General features: G+C 27.4%; 1 protein-coding gene across 1 annotated transcript in view; it reads left to right on the forward strand.

The window, feature by feature from the left end:
• Positions 1-266: 266 nt before the first annotated feature.
• The window catches only part of LOC115916937 (maltase-glucoamylase, intestinal-like), a gene marked incomplete at its 5' end in the record, with an annotated part of 68,730 nt that continues 51,917 nt past the window's right edge, over positions 267-17,079 (forward strand). The window contains 8 exon segments of the mRNA XM_030970675.1: positions 267-355; positions 1,520-1,569; positions 3,786-3,956; positions 9,395-9,512; positions 9,978-10,084; positions 12,733-12,887; positions 13,344-13,512; positions 14,805-14,901. Coding sequence (XP_030826535.1) covers positions 267-355; positions 1,520-1,569; positions 3,786-3,956; positions 9,395-9,512; positions 9,978-10,084; positions 12,733-12,887; positions 13,344-13,512; positions 14,805-14,901 — 956 coding nt within the window.

The raw sequence follows: 17,079 nt of genomic DNA on the forward strand, positions 1-17,079 counted from the left end.
TCTTCATCGTCTTTATCTTCATCATCTTCATCATCTTCTTCATCTTACAATATATTATAATATTAATACACATTATTAATATATATATTAATTTCTTTAATAATTACATATTTCTTTCATATATATTAACATAACTATACCTATAATTAGATATAATTACAGATAAAATTATACATAAAAATAAATAATAGGATAATAATAATGCCTGCAGAGAAAGAATCGGGTTATTAATTAGCGATTAATTATCGGTAATTGCGTTTTCTCAGCCGCAGGAACCCGCTGGGGCTGATCGTGGCGCTGGATGAGAACCAGGAGGCCTCGGGGGAGCTTTTCTGGGACGACGGAGAATCCGCGGGTCAGGCGGCAAAAATATTAATTATCGTTAATTATATTATCATTATTTATTATCATCATCATCATTATTATCAGTACTATTATTATTATTATTGTCGCATTATTATTACTGCTATTACTATTATTATTACTATTACTATCAATGCTTTATAATTATTAGTATCGTTATAATTAATGATCATTATCATCATCATCATTATAATTACTAATATTATTAATGAATTATTATTATCACTATTATCATCATCCTTATCAGCATTATTATTATTATTGCACTATTATTATTGCATTATTATAACTATTAATATTATATTATCATCATCATTATAATAATAATCATTATAATTACTATTATGATTAATGAATAATTAGAATTATCATTACTGTGATTATTGTTTTATTATTATTAATGCTATATTAATATTATTATTATCACAGCCATAATTATCAATATAATTTTAATTACCATTATTAATGAATTATTATTATCACTATTATCATTATAATCATAAATATAATTTCATTACTATTATTATTATTATGTCGATATTATTATTTTGATATTATTATTATTATTATTATTATTATTATTATTATTATTATTATTATTATTATTATTATTATTGCTGCTATAATGTTATCATCATCATTATAATTGCTGCTATTATTGAATTATTATTACTATTAATAATAATGCTTTAATATTATTAATGCTATATTAGTATTGTTATAATCACGATAATCATCATAATAATTGCTATTATTATTAATGAATTAGTATTATTATTATCAATATTATAATTATAATTAAAGTATTACTATTAAAATAATTATCAATATCACTATCGTTATCATCATTATAATTACTATTCCTATTAATGAAATACTATCATTATCACTGTCATTATCATTATTATTATTAATTATTAACCATTATTATTAATAATTCTTCTTATTAATATTTCCAATAATTCTTTATAATCAATAATGCTATATTAGTAGTATTATTATCCTTATCACCATTATCATTATTACCATTATTATTATTATTATTGTTGTTATTATTATTATTATTATTATTAATATTGCAGCATATTATTTTTTAAATGATTTTAATTTTTTTCAATTATTTTCACCATTATTTTTATTTTCCTCCCCATTTCAGGCACCGTTGAGAGCAAATCCTACATTTTCTACGAATTCCGATTTTCCAACGTGAGTCGCAAACCTCAAATCCCTCAAATTTGAATTTCCACTTTTATTCAACAATTTGTTTTCGATTAATTACAGAATTCAATTTGAATTACGGAGCGATTCACATAAATACGTTAACAAATTTAATTATTCTATTAATATTTTATTATAAAATAAAATAAAATGTAATTATTACATATGTGGTATAATTATTACATATCTATTATTCATTTTATAATATATGTATAATTATACAATAATTATATATAATTATGTATAATTATAAATAATATATGTATAATTATATATAATAATTATATCTAATTATATATATTAATTATTACATATACAAAAGATATATTATAATAGGAAATAATTCTAAATTAATTTTAATATTAATATATATAAATACTTGCTTTTTTAATTTATAAATGTACATAAATATTTTCAATTTCTATTATTATTTTAAAATATATTTAGAGAATTGTCCAAAGCTCTCTTTAATTTTATTGTATAAATAAATATAATAGATATATAAAATATAATCGATATAAGATAAAACAATACATTATAATTTAATTATTTCTAATATTAATATCAATATATTACAATATATTATAACTTAATGCAAGATATAATAGGATAGATAAGGATATATATTATATATTATATAAAATATTATTATATAAAATATTATATGATATAATATAATAAAATATATTTAATTTTTTAAAAATAGTATCTATGTAAAAAACCTATTTATAAATATTAGTATAGAAATAACTATATAAATCTATATTGTATTAATTTATTAATTATTTGATATATTTCTAAGTTAATATTTTGATATTAATTTTTAAAATAAATCAATATAAATTCATATAGTATATTAATGAATAGTAATAGAATTAATTATATTACATATAAATTATACATTTATATTATAGTATGTATATTAAATTGTTATATTATATACCATATAATATCATATCAGGAATAGACATTCTAATTTATGAAATATATATTAAATATATTTATTTTTTAAAATGTTTTTAATATTTTAAATTTCCCTTGAAATATAATTTTATTAATACTCATTTTATAATATTATTACCTTTTTATTTTATTTCAACTGTAATATATTATAATATATATTACGTTATATTACGTTATATTATGTTATGTTATGTTATGTTATATTATATTATATTATATTATATTATATTATATTATATTATATTATATTATATTATATTATATTATATTATATTACATACTAATATATTAATGTATATTATTATTTATATTATTATTTATACTATTATATTATATTATATTATATTATATTACATATATATTTGTATATTATTGTTCATACTTTATTTTAATATTATATTATATTATATTATATTATATTATATTATATTATATTATATTATATTACATTACATTACATTACAATACATTATATTTTATTATAATATATCCTATTATATCCTCTTACATTAAATTATAATATATCCTATTATATAATATTCTTTTAATTTGGATATTTTCAAATTTACAAATTTACATATTTATATTTATATTATATTTATAGGTATATATAATTACATTATATTATACATTATATACATTACAATTATATTATATTATATTACATTATATTATATTATATTATATTATATTATATTATATTATATTATATTATATTATATTACATTATATTATATTATATTATATTATATTATATTATATTATATTATATTATATTATATTATATTATATTATATTATATTATATTATATTATATTATATTATATTACATTACATTAATACGTTACATTATATTACATTATGTTATATTATATAATTACTTAATTATATACATTAATTACATAATTACATTAATTACATTATATTTATATTATATAATATTATATTATATTACATTACATTATATTACATTATATTATGTAATTATATCTTTTTATATCATATCCTATCCCATTAAATCTATATTTATACTAAAATTATATTTATAATTTATTTTAAATATATATATATCTATATATATGCATATCCATATCTAATCTCTATCTATATTATATATATATTACATAAAAATAGATACATTTATAATTTTCTTCCGTTTAATAAAAAAAAACCCCACATAAAAATTAAATTTTTTTTTTTTTTTCCCCTCCTTTCCCACCCATAATTCCGCCGGGCCCCAGAACGTTCTGGAACTTTCCGTGACGCACAACAATTACTCGGACCCGCACGGGCTGGAGTTCCGGGAGGTGCGGGTGCTGGGGCTGCCGCGGGAGCCGATCGGCGTCAGCGTCACTTCCGACGGCGCCGCGGCGCCGGCCAATCACAGCCTGAGCTACGACGGCGCCGCCCAGGTGCGGGGACGGCGGGGAAACCGGGGAAATCGGGGAATTCGGGAAATTTGGGAAATTTGGAAAGTTCAGGGCGAAATTCGGGAAATTCGCGAAATTTGCGAAATTCGGGAAATTTGCAAAGTTTGCGAAATTCAGGAAATTTGAGAAATTTGCGAAATTGGGAAAATTTGGGAAATTTGCGAAATTCGGGAAATTTGGGAAATTCAGGGAATTTGCAAAATAAATTTGGGAAATTCAGGGAATTTGAAAATTTAGAAATTCGGAAATTTTGGGAAATTTTGGGAAATTGCAAAATTTGGGAAATTTGTAAAGTTTCTTTTGGGAAATTTGAAAATTCAAGAAATCCGGGGAATTTGGGAAATTTGTGAAATTCGGGAAATTTGGGAAATTCGGGGAATTTGGGAAATTTGCAAAATTTGGGAAGATGGATTAGGAAATTTGGAATTTGAAGAAATTTAAAAATAGAAATTCAGGGAATTTCGGAAATTTGGGAAATTCAATAAATTCAGGGAAATTTGGGAAATTTGCGAAATTCGGGAAATTTGCGAAATTCGGGAAATTTGCGAAATTCGGGAAATTTGACAAATTCAAGAAATTTGCAAAATTCTGGAAATTTGGGAAATTTCGGCGTAATTTGGAAAATTCAGGGAATTCGGGAAATTTGCAAAATTTGGGAAATTGGGGGAATTCAAGAAATTTGCGAAATTCAGGAAATTTGCAAAATTGGGAAATTTGGGAAATTTGGGAAATTCAAGAAATTCAGGGAAATTTGCAAAATTTGCAAAATTCGGGAAATATGAGGAATTTGGGAAAGTTGCGACATTTGCAAAATTCAGGAAATTTGCGACATTTGTGAAATTCAGGGAATTTGGGAAATTCAAGAAATTCAGGGAGTTTGGGAAATTTGCACAATTTGGGAAATTTGCGAAATTCAGGAAATTTGGAGAATTCAGTGAAATTTCGGAAAATTAGGATATATGCGAAATTAAATCAGAATCGATTAATTCAACAAAAAATTAATAAAAGAACAGCACAAATAAATAAAAACTCAAAGCAAAAACAATTGCCATTTATCAACAACAAAATTAACAAAAGAACCACGGAAACAAACAAAAACCAAAACAAAAACTAATTTTGAAACAGAAGAAACAAAATTAATTAAATCCGTTTAATAACTAATTAATTGGCTGAATTAATAAAATAAGCAATAAAATTAGTAAAATAAATTAATAAAATAAGCCATAAAATTAATAAAATAAATTATTAAAATAAGCAATAAAATAAGAAATAAAATTAATAAAATAAATTAATAAAATAAGCAATAAAATTAATAAAATAAATTAATAAAATAAGCAATAAATAGAAAAATATTGGAAGTTAATTAATTTGTTAATTGTTTCCGCCAGGTGGCGGAGGTGTCCTGGGGGGGCTGCGGCTGTGGGAGCGCTGGGCCGTTGACGCTTGTACACCGGGACCGCGCTGCCACCCCGGGACCGGGGGGGGACGCCTGCCCCCTGGCCTGGGGCGCTTGGAGAAATTAACCGCCCTCCTTTAATAATTGTTGGAAATTAGCGCCGCCCATTTAGCACGCGCGGTTTTGTGATGTTTAATGCGTGAAAAATGGGGTTTTTGGGGAAAAAATTCGTCGTGAATGGGGCGGTTGTTTGTTCGGTTGATTTGGCGCTTTTGAGGAATGGTGTTTTTTTAATTATTAGGAACATGGTGATTGATTTAATGAGTGGAATTGATTTACATTTAAATGATTTAGTAATTATATTAATATATATATAATGATATATTTTTTATATATAAATAATCTATAATATACATTACATACCCATAAATAATACATAATATATAATATATTAATATAGTAGAATACAATATAATATAATGAATTGATGTAGTGCTTTTGAGGAATGGGTTTTTTTAATTATTAGGAACATGGTGATTGATTTAATGAGTGGAATTGATTTATATTTAAATGGTTTAGTAATTATATTAATATATATATAATAATATATATTTTTGTATAGAAATAATATATTATACTACATATATTAATGTATTAATATAGTAAAATACAACATAATATAATGAATTGATGTAGTGCTTTTGAGGAATGCGGTTTTTAAAATTATTTTAATTATTATTTTAATTATTAGGAACATGGTAATTGATTTTATGAGTGGAATTGATTTATATTTAAATGATTTAATAATATACATTAATATATATAATAATATATGTTTTTATATATAAATAATATACAATATATATTACATATACATAAATAATACATATTATATATATTATATTATATAGTATAATATAACGTAACATAATGAATTGATGTAGTGCTTTTGAGGAATGGTTTTTTTAATTATTAGGAGCATGGTAATTGATTTAATGAGTGGAATTGATTTACATTTAAATGATTTAGTAATTATATTAATATGTATAATGATATATTTTTTATATATAAATAATATACAATATATATTGCATACCCATAAATAATACATAATATATAATATATTAATATAGTAAAATACAACATAATATAATGAATTGATGTAGTGCTTTTGAGGAATGTGGTTTTTTAAATTATTTTAATTATTATTTTAATTATTAGGAACATGGTAATTGATTTTATGAGTGGAATTGATTTATATTTAAATGATTTAATAATTATATTAATATATATAATAATACATATTTTTATATATAAATAATATATACTACATATAGATAAATAATACATAATATATAAAATATTAATACAGTATAATATAACATAACATAATGAATTGATGTAGTGCTTTTGAGGAATGGCTTTTTTAATTATTAGGAGCATGGTAATTGATTTAATGAGTGGAATTGATTTATATTTAAGTGATTTAGTAATTATATTAATATATCTATAATGAGTTATGTTTTTATATATAAATAATATTTAATATATACTACATGTACATAAATAATACATAATATATAACATATTAATGTAGTAAAATACACCATAATATAATGAATGTAGTTGGTTTATATTTAAATGATTTAGTAATTATATTAATATATATAATAATATATATTTTTATATATAAATAATCTTTAATATATATTACATACCCATAAATAATACATAATATATATTATATTAATGTAGTATAATATAACATAATGAATTGATGTAGTGCTTTTTGAGGAATGGTTTTTTAATTATAGATATGGTTTGTTAATGGTGGTTGATTTATTTAAATTTTATATTATATTAATATATATATAATAATATAGATTTTTGTATAGAAATAATATATTATACTACATTTATTAATGTATTAATATAGTAAAATACAACATAATATAATGAATTGATGGGCTTTTGAGGAATGTGGTTTTTTAATTATTTAATTATTTTTATTAATTATTAGGAACATGGTAATTGGTTTGATGACAGTAGTTGATTTATATTTAAATGATTTAATAATTATATTATATATATATAATATATGTTTTTATATATAAATAATATATAATATATAATATATATACGTAAATAATACATAATATATAATATATTAATATAGTAAAATACAACATAATATAATGAATGTAGTTGATTTATATTTAAATGATTTAGTAATTATATTAATATATATAATAATATATATTTTTATATATAAATAATATATAATATATATTACATACCCATAAATAATACATAATATATATTATATTAATGTAGTATAATATAACATAATGAATTGATGTAGTGCTTTTGAGGAATGGTTTTTTAATTATCAGGAATATGGTAATTGATTTAATGAGTGGAATTGATTTATATTTAAATGATTTAGTAATTATATTAATATATATATAATAATATATATTTTTGTATAGAAATAATATCTTATACTACATATATTAATGTATTAATATAGTAAAATACAACATAATATAATGAATTGATGTAGTGCCTTTTGAGGAATGTGGTTTTTTAATTATTTAATTATTTTTATTAATTATTAGGAACATGGTAATTGGTTTGATGACAGTAGTTGACTTATATTTAAATGATTTAATAATTATATTAATATATATAATAATATATGTTTTTATATATAAATAATATATAATATATACTACATATATGTAAATAATACATAATATATAATATATTAATATAGTAAATACAACATAATATAATGAATGTAGTTGGTTTATATTTAAATGATTTAGTAATTATATTAATATTTATATAATAATATATGTTTTTATATATAAATAATATATAATATATATTACATACCCATAAATAATACATAATATATAATATATTAATATAGTAAAATACAATATAATATAATGAATTAATGTAGTGCTTTTGAGGAATGGTTTTTTTTAATTATTAGGAACATGGTAATTGATTTAATGAGTGGAATTGATTTATATTTAAATGATTTAATCATTATATTAATATATATTTAATGGTATATATTTTTATATATAAATAATATATAATATATACTACATATACATAAAAAATACATATTATATATTATATTAATATAGTATAATATAACATAATGAATTGATGTAGTGCTTTTGAGGAATGTTGTTTAATTATTAGGAACATGGTAATTGATTTAATGAGTGGAATTGATTTCTATTTAAATGATTTAGTAATTATATTAATATATATATAATGAGCTATGTTTTTATATATAAATAATATATAACATATATTACATATATATAAATAGTACATAATATATTAATATAGTAAAATATAAGATAATATAATGAATTATAATATAATATAATGTAATATAATATATAGTATATTATATAAATTAATATAAATGTATCATATATACAATAATAGTAAAAAATAATATTTTACAATATAATAGTATACAATTATAAAAAATAATATAATATAATATAATATAATATAATATAATATAATATAATATTATATTATATTATATTATATTATATTATATTATATTATATTATATTATATTATATTATATTATATTATATTATATTATATTATATTATATTATATTATATTATATTATATAATATATATTTAGTACTTTTAAGGGATGGTTTTTAATTATTAAGAACATAATATTTGATTTAATTATTATACTTATTATTACTTTTTAAGATTAATAAAAAAAATTAAGAATTAATTATGAGTTAATGAATGCATTTTATTTTTTTTTTTAACAGTAATTTCTAATCAGTTTTTTAAAATTTGATCTTTTTCGGGGATTAAAAAAATGTCGATTTTTGGGATAAAAAAATGACTTTTGCGATTAAAAAACCGACTTTTTGGTGACATTTTTTGGGATAAAAAATAACATTTTTTGGGATAAAATTATTCCCGAAAAAGCCCTGAATCCCAGAATTTTCCGTGATCCCAGGAGACCACGTCGGCAGAGCGCGTCCCCTACTGCCACTACGGCGGCCCCGAGAACGGCTACGGCGCCTCCGACATCCGCTACGGCGACACCGGCGCCACCGCCACCGTCACGCGGGCACGCCCCGCCCACCGCGGCGCAGGCCACGCCCACCGGGGCCAAAGCTCCGCCCACAGCAGGCAAAGCTCCGCCCACAGCAGCTCGAGTGACACCTATAGGAGCACAGGACCTATAGACCATGATAACACAGGCTCCGCCCACAGCAGCACAGGCTCCGCCCACCAGAGCCAAAGCTCCGCCCACAGCAGCACAAGTGACACCTATAGGAGCACAGGCTCCGCCCACAGCAGCCAAAGCTCCTCCCACAGCAGCATAAATGACACCTACACCAGGACAAGCTCCGCCCACCAAAGCCTAAGCTCCGCCCACAACAGCACAAGCTACACCTATAGCAGTACAGACCCCGCCCACAGCAGCACAAGCCCCGCCCACCAGAACCAAAGCCCCGCCCACAGCAGAGAACACTCCACCCCGAGCAGCTCAAGCTCCACCCACAGCAGCCAAAGCTCCACCCACAGCAGCACAGGCTCCGCCCACAGCAGCTCAAGCTCCGCCCACCCGCGGGGCATGGAGCCAATCGAGCGGCTGCGCTTGGAGGTCACCTACCACAGCGACCACCTGCTGCAGTTCAAGGTTCATTAGCTAATTATTAATTATTATTCGTTATTTTAATTAGCATCAATTATTAAATTGTCATTTATGGATTCGTATGGTAGTATATTTATTAATAATATAATTATTTTTATTGCTATTTTATATTATTAAAATTCTTTTCATTATTAATACTTGATTATTTATTTATTTATTAAACAATAATTCTTCGTTATCATTTTTAAATTATTTATGAATTAATGTGGTAATATTAATTAGTAATGCAATCTTTCATTATCATTTTACAATTATTTATGAATTAGTGTGGTAATATTAATTAGTAATACATTCTTTATACCATTTTTATTTTTAATTATTAATTTATTAATGAGTAAATAAATTATTAATTAAGGATTTCGGGGTGAGGGTGGCTTTTGATTTTATTAACAATTACAATTACAAATTAATAATTACCATTTTGCATTAATAATAATATACAATTGGGATGATATAAATAATAATGTAAAATAGAGATGATTATTAATACTTAATAAAATTATTATTGTGTTATTATATAATTTTTATATAATTAATGATTTTTATATTTTTAAAATTTCCGTCTTTAATTTTTTAATTATTTTGGTATTTTGAGATTTTTGGATTTGCTATTCTTAGTTTTTAAAATTCTGGTCGTTTCAAATTGAAGAATTGTTGATATTTTGAATTTTTTAAATTTTGATCTTTTGTAATTTTGGGATTTCGAATTTTCAAGATTTCATATTTTCACTTTTAAAAACTGTTGGTACTTCGAATTTTTTATATTTTGCTATTCTTATTTTTTAACATTTTGCTAGTTTGAAATTTTCCAAATTTTGCTTTTATAATTTTTTAAAATTTTTGCCATTTTAATTTTTCTAATTTTGCCATTTTAATTTTTTTCACATTTTCCTATTTTGAATTTTTTGAAATTTTCCTATCTTGAAATTTCTGCCTTTTTGAACAATTTCTATTTTGTTATTTCAAATTGTTTAAATATCGATAGTTAATTTTTTCTTAATTTTTAATAAGCGGTATTTCAATTTTTAAAATTTTGGATTTTGGATATTTTTATATTTTGGTATTTACTTCGCTATTTCAAATTGTTCAAATATTGATATTTAATTTTTCCTTATTTTTAATAAGTGGTATTTTAATTTTTAAAATATTGATATTTTGCTATTTGTATATTTTGCTATTCTTAGTTTTTACCATTTTGCCATTTTGAAATTTTCCAAAATTTGCTTTTAAAATCTTTTCTAATTTTGCCATTTTAATTTTTTTCCATTTTCCGATTTTTTGAATTTTTTGAAATTTTGCTCTCTTGAAATTTCTGCCGTTTTGAACAATTTCTATTTCGTTATTTCGAATTGTTTAAATATTGATATTTAATTTTTTCTTAATTTTTAATAAGCGGTATTTTAATTTTTAAAATTTTGGTATTTGGATTTTTTATATTTTGGTATTTTGAAATTTTCCAAAATCTTACTTTTTAGTCCTTTTTAAATTTCGCCATTTTGAATTTTTAAAATTTTCATTTTGAAATTTCTGCCTTTTTGAACAATTTCTACTTCGCTATTTCAAATTGTTTAAATATTGATATTTAATTTTTCCCTTATTTTTAATAAGCGGTATTTTAATTTTTAAAATATTAGTATTTTGCTATTTTTATATTTCGGAATTCTTCGTTTATAACATTTTGCTATTTTGAAATTTTCCAAATTTTGCTTTTATTTTTTTTAATTTTTGCCATTTTAATTTTTCTAACATTGGCATTTTAATTTTTTTCACATTTTCCTATTTTGAATTTTTTGAAATTTTGTTTCTTGAAATTTCTGCCGTTTTGAACGATTTCTATTTTGTTATTTCAAATTGTTTAAATATTGATATTTAATTTTTTCTTAATTTTTTAATAAGCGGTATTTTAATTTTTAAAATTTTGGTATTTGGATTTTTTTATATTTTGGTATTTTGAAATTTTCCAAAATTTTACTTTTCAGTCCTTTTTAAATTTCGCCATTTTGAATTTTTGAAATTTTTATTTTGAAATTTCTGCCGTTTTGAACAATTTCTATTTTGTTATTTCAAATTGTTCAAATATTGATATTTAATTTTTCCCTTATTTTTAATAAGCGGTATTTTAATTTTTAAAATATTAGTATTTTGCTATTTTTATATTTCGGTATTCTTCGTTTATAACATTTTGCTATTTTGAAATTTTCCAAATTTTGCTTTTAATTTTTTTTTAATTTTTGCCATTTTAATTTTTCTAACATTGGCATTTTAATTTTTTTCGCATTTTCCTATTTTGAATTTTTTGAAATTTTGTTCTCTTGAAATTTCTGCCGTTTTGAACGATTTCTATTTTGCTATTTCAAATTGTTTAAATATTGATATTTAATTTTTTCTTAATTTTTAATAAGCAGTATTTTAATTTTTAAAATTTTGGTATTTGGATTTTTTTATATTTTGGCATTTTAAAATTTTCCAAAATTTTACTTTTTAGTCCTTTTTAAATGTCGCCATTTTGAATTTTTTGAAATTTTTATTTTGAAATTTCTGCCGTTTTGGACGATTCCTCTTTCCCTATTTCGAATGGTCGAAACGTCGATTTTAACTTTTTTTTAAAATCCATTTTTAATGGATTTTTCCAGATTTCCGACCCCTCGTCGCGCCGCTACGAGGTCCCGGTGCCGCTGGCGCTGCCGGCCACGCCCCTGGCCACGCCCCGGAGCCGCCTCTACGACGTGGAGATCCAGGATTGGCCCTTCGGCATCCGCGTGCGGCGCCGCAGCTCCGGCGCCGTCATGTGAGCGCCTCATTTGCATATTCATTCATTCAAATTTATGCAAATCTATCTACACTTCCCTCCTTTTTTTTCTCATTTAAATTCCATTTTTTAACCTTTTTTTAAATTTTTTTGTGTGCTTTTTTTAACTTCTCAAAATTGTCAAATAGAAATTTCACCCAATTTCACTCGTTTTTTCCTAATTTTCCCTGCTTTTACCTAATTTCCCCAATTTCACCCGATTTTACTCCATTTGTACCAAATTTTTTACCCCTTTTTCCCAATTCTCACCAAAGTTTCCCAATTTTCCCCAACTTCACCCAATTTTTACCCAACTACACCAAATTTCGCCCACTTTTACCAACTTTTTACCCCATTTTCCCCAATTTTCCCTATAATTTCCCCAATTTTTATCCGAATTTCCCCAATTTTTTTTCCGGTTTCACCAATTTCGCCGTTTTTCACCCCAATTCCCAGCTGGGACTCGCAGCTGCCCACGTTCACCTTCGCGGAGCAGTTCCTGCAGATCTCCACGCGCCTCCCGTCGCCGTTCGTTTACGGCTTCGGCGAGAACGAGCACGGAACGTTCCGGCACGACCTCAACTGGCACACCTGGGGGATGTTCGCCCGCGATCAGCCGCCCGGCGTGAGACGAAACTCGGGGTTTTGGGGGGAAAAAGGGGGAAATTGGGGGAATTTTTGTGTCATAATGGAAGAGGAGCCAACACAACCCAACCCAACCCAACCCAACCCAACCAACCCAACTCAACCCAACTCAACCCAACTCAACCCAACCCAACCCAACCCAACCCAACACAACCCAACCCAACTCAACCCAACCCAACCAAACCCAACCCAACCCAACCTCAACCCAACTCAACCCAACCCAACCCAACTCAACCCAACTCAACCCAACTCACCCCAACCCAACCCAACTCAACCCAACCCAACCCAACCCAACTCAACCCAACCCAACACAACCCAACCAATCCCAACCCAACCCAACCAACCCAACCCAACTCAACCCAACCCAACACAACCCAACCCAACTCAACCCAATCCAACTCAACCCAACCCAACCCAACCCAACTCAACCCAACCCAACCCAACCAATCCCAACTCAACCCAACCCAACCCAACCCAACTCAACTCAACCCAACTCAACCCAACCCAACCCAACCAACCCAACCCAACCCAACCCAACCCAACCCAACCTCAACCCAACCCAACCCAACTCAACCCAACCCAACCCAACCCAACCCAACCAAACCCAACCCAACCCAACCCAACCCAACCCAATCCAACCCAACCCAACCCAACCCAACCCAACCCAACCCAACCTCAACTCAACCCAACCCAACCCAACCCAACTCAACCCAACCCAACCCAACCCAACCCAACCCAACCCAACTCAACCCAACCCCAACCCAACCCAACCCAACCCAACCCAACCCAACCCAACCCAACCCAACTCAACCCAACCCAACCCAACCCAACCCAACCCAACCCAACCCAACTCAACCCAACCCAACTCCCAACCCAACCCAACCCAACTCAACCCAACCCAACCCAACCCAACCTAACTCAACCCAACCCAACCAACCCAACCCAACCCAACCAACCCAACCCAACCCAACTCAACCCAACCCAACCAATCCCAACCCAACCCAACTCAACCCAACCCAACCCAACCCAACCCAACTCAACCCAACCCAACTCAACCCAACCAATCCCAACCCAACTCAATCCAACCCAACCCAACCCAACCCAACCCAACCCAACCCAACCCAACCCAACCCAACCCATCTGTTCCCCACCAATTCCTTGGCTTTCCATCAATGACCAATAACCGATTGATAATCAGCTCCAAAATCAATAATCAATGCAAAAATCGATCATCCGCCGATCGGTAACTCCACCTTTCCCGACCTCTTCCAGTACAAGCTCAACTCCTACGGCTTCCAACCCTTCTACATGGCGCTGGAAGAGGACGTCAGCGCGCACGGCGTGCTCCTGCTCAACAGCAACGCCATGGGTACAACCACCGACATTTTGGGGACATTTGGGGAAATTTGGGGAAAATTGGAGAAAATTTGAGGAAATTTGGGGAAATTGTGGGCCAGTTGTGGGCTGTTTGGGGGAAATTTGGGTAAAATTTAGGAAAATTGGGGAAATTTGGAGAAAAATTGGGGAAATTTGAGGAAACTTGGGAAAATTTCAGAAAAAATTGGGGAAATTTGGGTAAAAATTGGGGAAATTTGGGGAAATTTGAGAAAAATTTGGGGAAATTGGGAAATTTGAGGAAAATTTGGGGAAAATTGGGAAAAATTTCAGGAAAATTTGGGGAAAATTTCAGAAAAATTTGGGGAAATGTGGGGAAATGTGGGGAAATTGGGAAATTTTGGGAAAATTTGAGGAAAATTTGGGGAAATTTGAGAAAATTTGGGGAAATTTGGGGAAATTGTGGGGCAATTGTGGGCTGTTTGGGGGAAATTTGGGTAAAATTCGGGAAAATAAGGGAAATTTGAGGAAACGTTGGGGAAACTCAGGGAAAATAGGGGAAATTTGAGGAAATTTGGGTAATAATTGGGGAAATGGGGAAAAATTTCGGGAAAATTTGAGGAAATTTGGGGAAATGTGGTGAAATTTGAGGCAGATTTGGGAAAATATGGGGAAATTTCAGAAAAATTTGGGGAAATTTGGGGAAATTGGGAAATTTCAGGAAAATTTGAGGAAAATTTGGGAAATGTGGGAAAATTTGAGAAAATGGGGAAATTTCAGAAATATTTGGAGAAATGTGGGGAAATTTGAGGAAAATTTGGGGAAATTGGGAAAAATTTCAGGAAAATTTGGGAAAACTTCAGAAAAATTTGGGGAAATGTGGGGAAATTTGGGGAAATTGGGAAATTTTGGGAAAATTTGGGGAAAATTTGGGGAAAAATTTGAGAAAATTTGGGGACATTTGGGAAAATTTGGAGAACTTCGGGAAATTTGAGGAAATTTGGGGAAATGTGGTGAAGTTTGAGGCAGATTTGGGAAAATATGGGGAAATTTCAGAAAAATTTGGGGAAATTTGGGTAAAAATTGGGAAAATTGTGAAAAATTTTAGAAAAATCTGGGAAAATTTCAGAAAAATTTGGGGAAATTGGGAAAAATTTCGGAAAAATTTGGGGAAATGTGGGGAAATTTGGGGAAATTGGGAAATTTTGGGAAAATTTGAGGGAAATTTGGGGAAATTTGAGGAAAATTTGCAAAAATATGGGGAAATTTGGGGAAATTTGAGGAAATTTGGGAAAATTTGGGGAAATTGTGGGGCAATTGTGGGCTGTTTGGGGGAAATTTGGGTAAAATTTAGGAAATTTGGGGAAATTTGAAGAACATTTGGGGAAATTTCAGAAAAAATTGGGGAAATTTGGGTAAAAATTGGGGAAATTTGGGGAAATTTGGGAAATTTGAGGAAAATTTGGGAAAATTGGGGAAATCAGAAGAAAAAATTTGGGAAAAATTTGAGGGGGGGAAATTTGGGGAAATTTGGGGAAAATTTGAGGAAAATTTGAGGAAAATTTGGGGAAATTTGGGGAAATTGGGGGGAAATTGTGGGCTGTTTGGGGGAAATTTGGGTAAAATTTAGGAAAATTGGGGAAATTTGAGGAAATTTGGGAAAATTTCAGAAAAAATTGGGGAAATTTGGGTAAAAATTGGGGAAATTTGGGGAAATTTGAGGAAAATTTGGGGAAAAATTGGGAAAAATTTGAGGAAAATTTGGGAAAATTTCAGAAAAATTTGGGGAAATGTGGGGAAATTTGGGGAAATTTGGGGAAAATTTGGGGAAAATTTGGGGAAATTTGGGGGGAAAATTTGAGGGAAAAATTTGGGGAATGAAAAATTTGGGGAAAATTGGGGAAAATTTGGGGAAAATTTGGGGAAAATTTGGGAAAATTTGGGGGATTTGGGGGAATTTGGGGAAATTTGGGGGAAATTTGGGGAAAATTCGGGGGCAATTTGGGGAAAATTTGGGGAAAATTTAGGAAAATAAGGGAAATTTGAGGAAACTTGGGGAAATTTCAGAAAAATCTGGGGAAATTTGGGGAAAATATGGGAAAATTTGGGAAAATATGGGGAAATTTCAAAAAATTTGGGGAATTGGGAAATTTAAGGAAAATTTGGGAAAAATTGGGAAAATATGGGGAAATTTCAGAAAAATTTGGGGAAA

This window comes from Camarhynchus parvulus, unplaced genomic scaffold, assembly GCF_901933205.1.
Source record: "Camarhynchus parvulus unplaced genomic scaffold, STF_HiC, whole genome shotgun sequence".
NCBI lineage: Eukaryota > Metazoa > Chordata > Aves > Passeriformes > Thraupidae > Camarhynchus > Camarhynchus parvulus.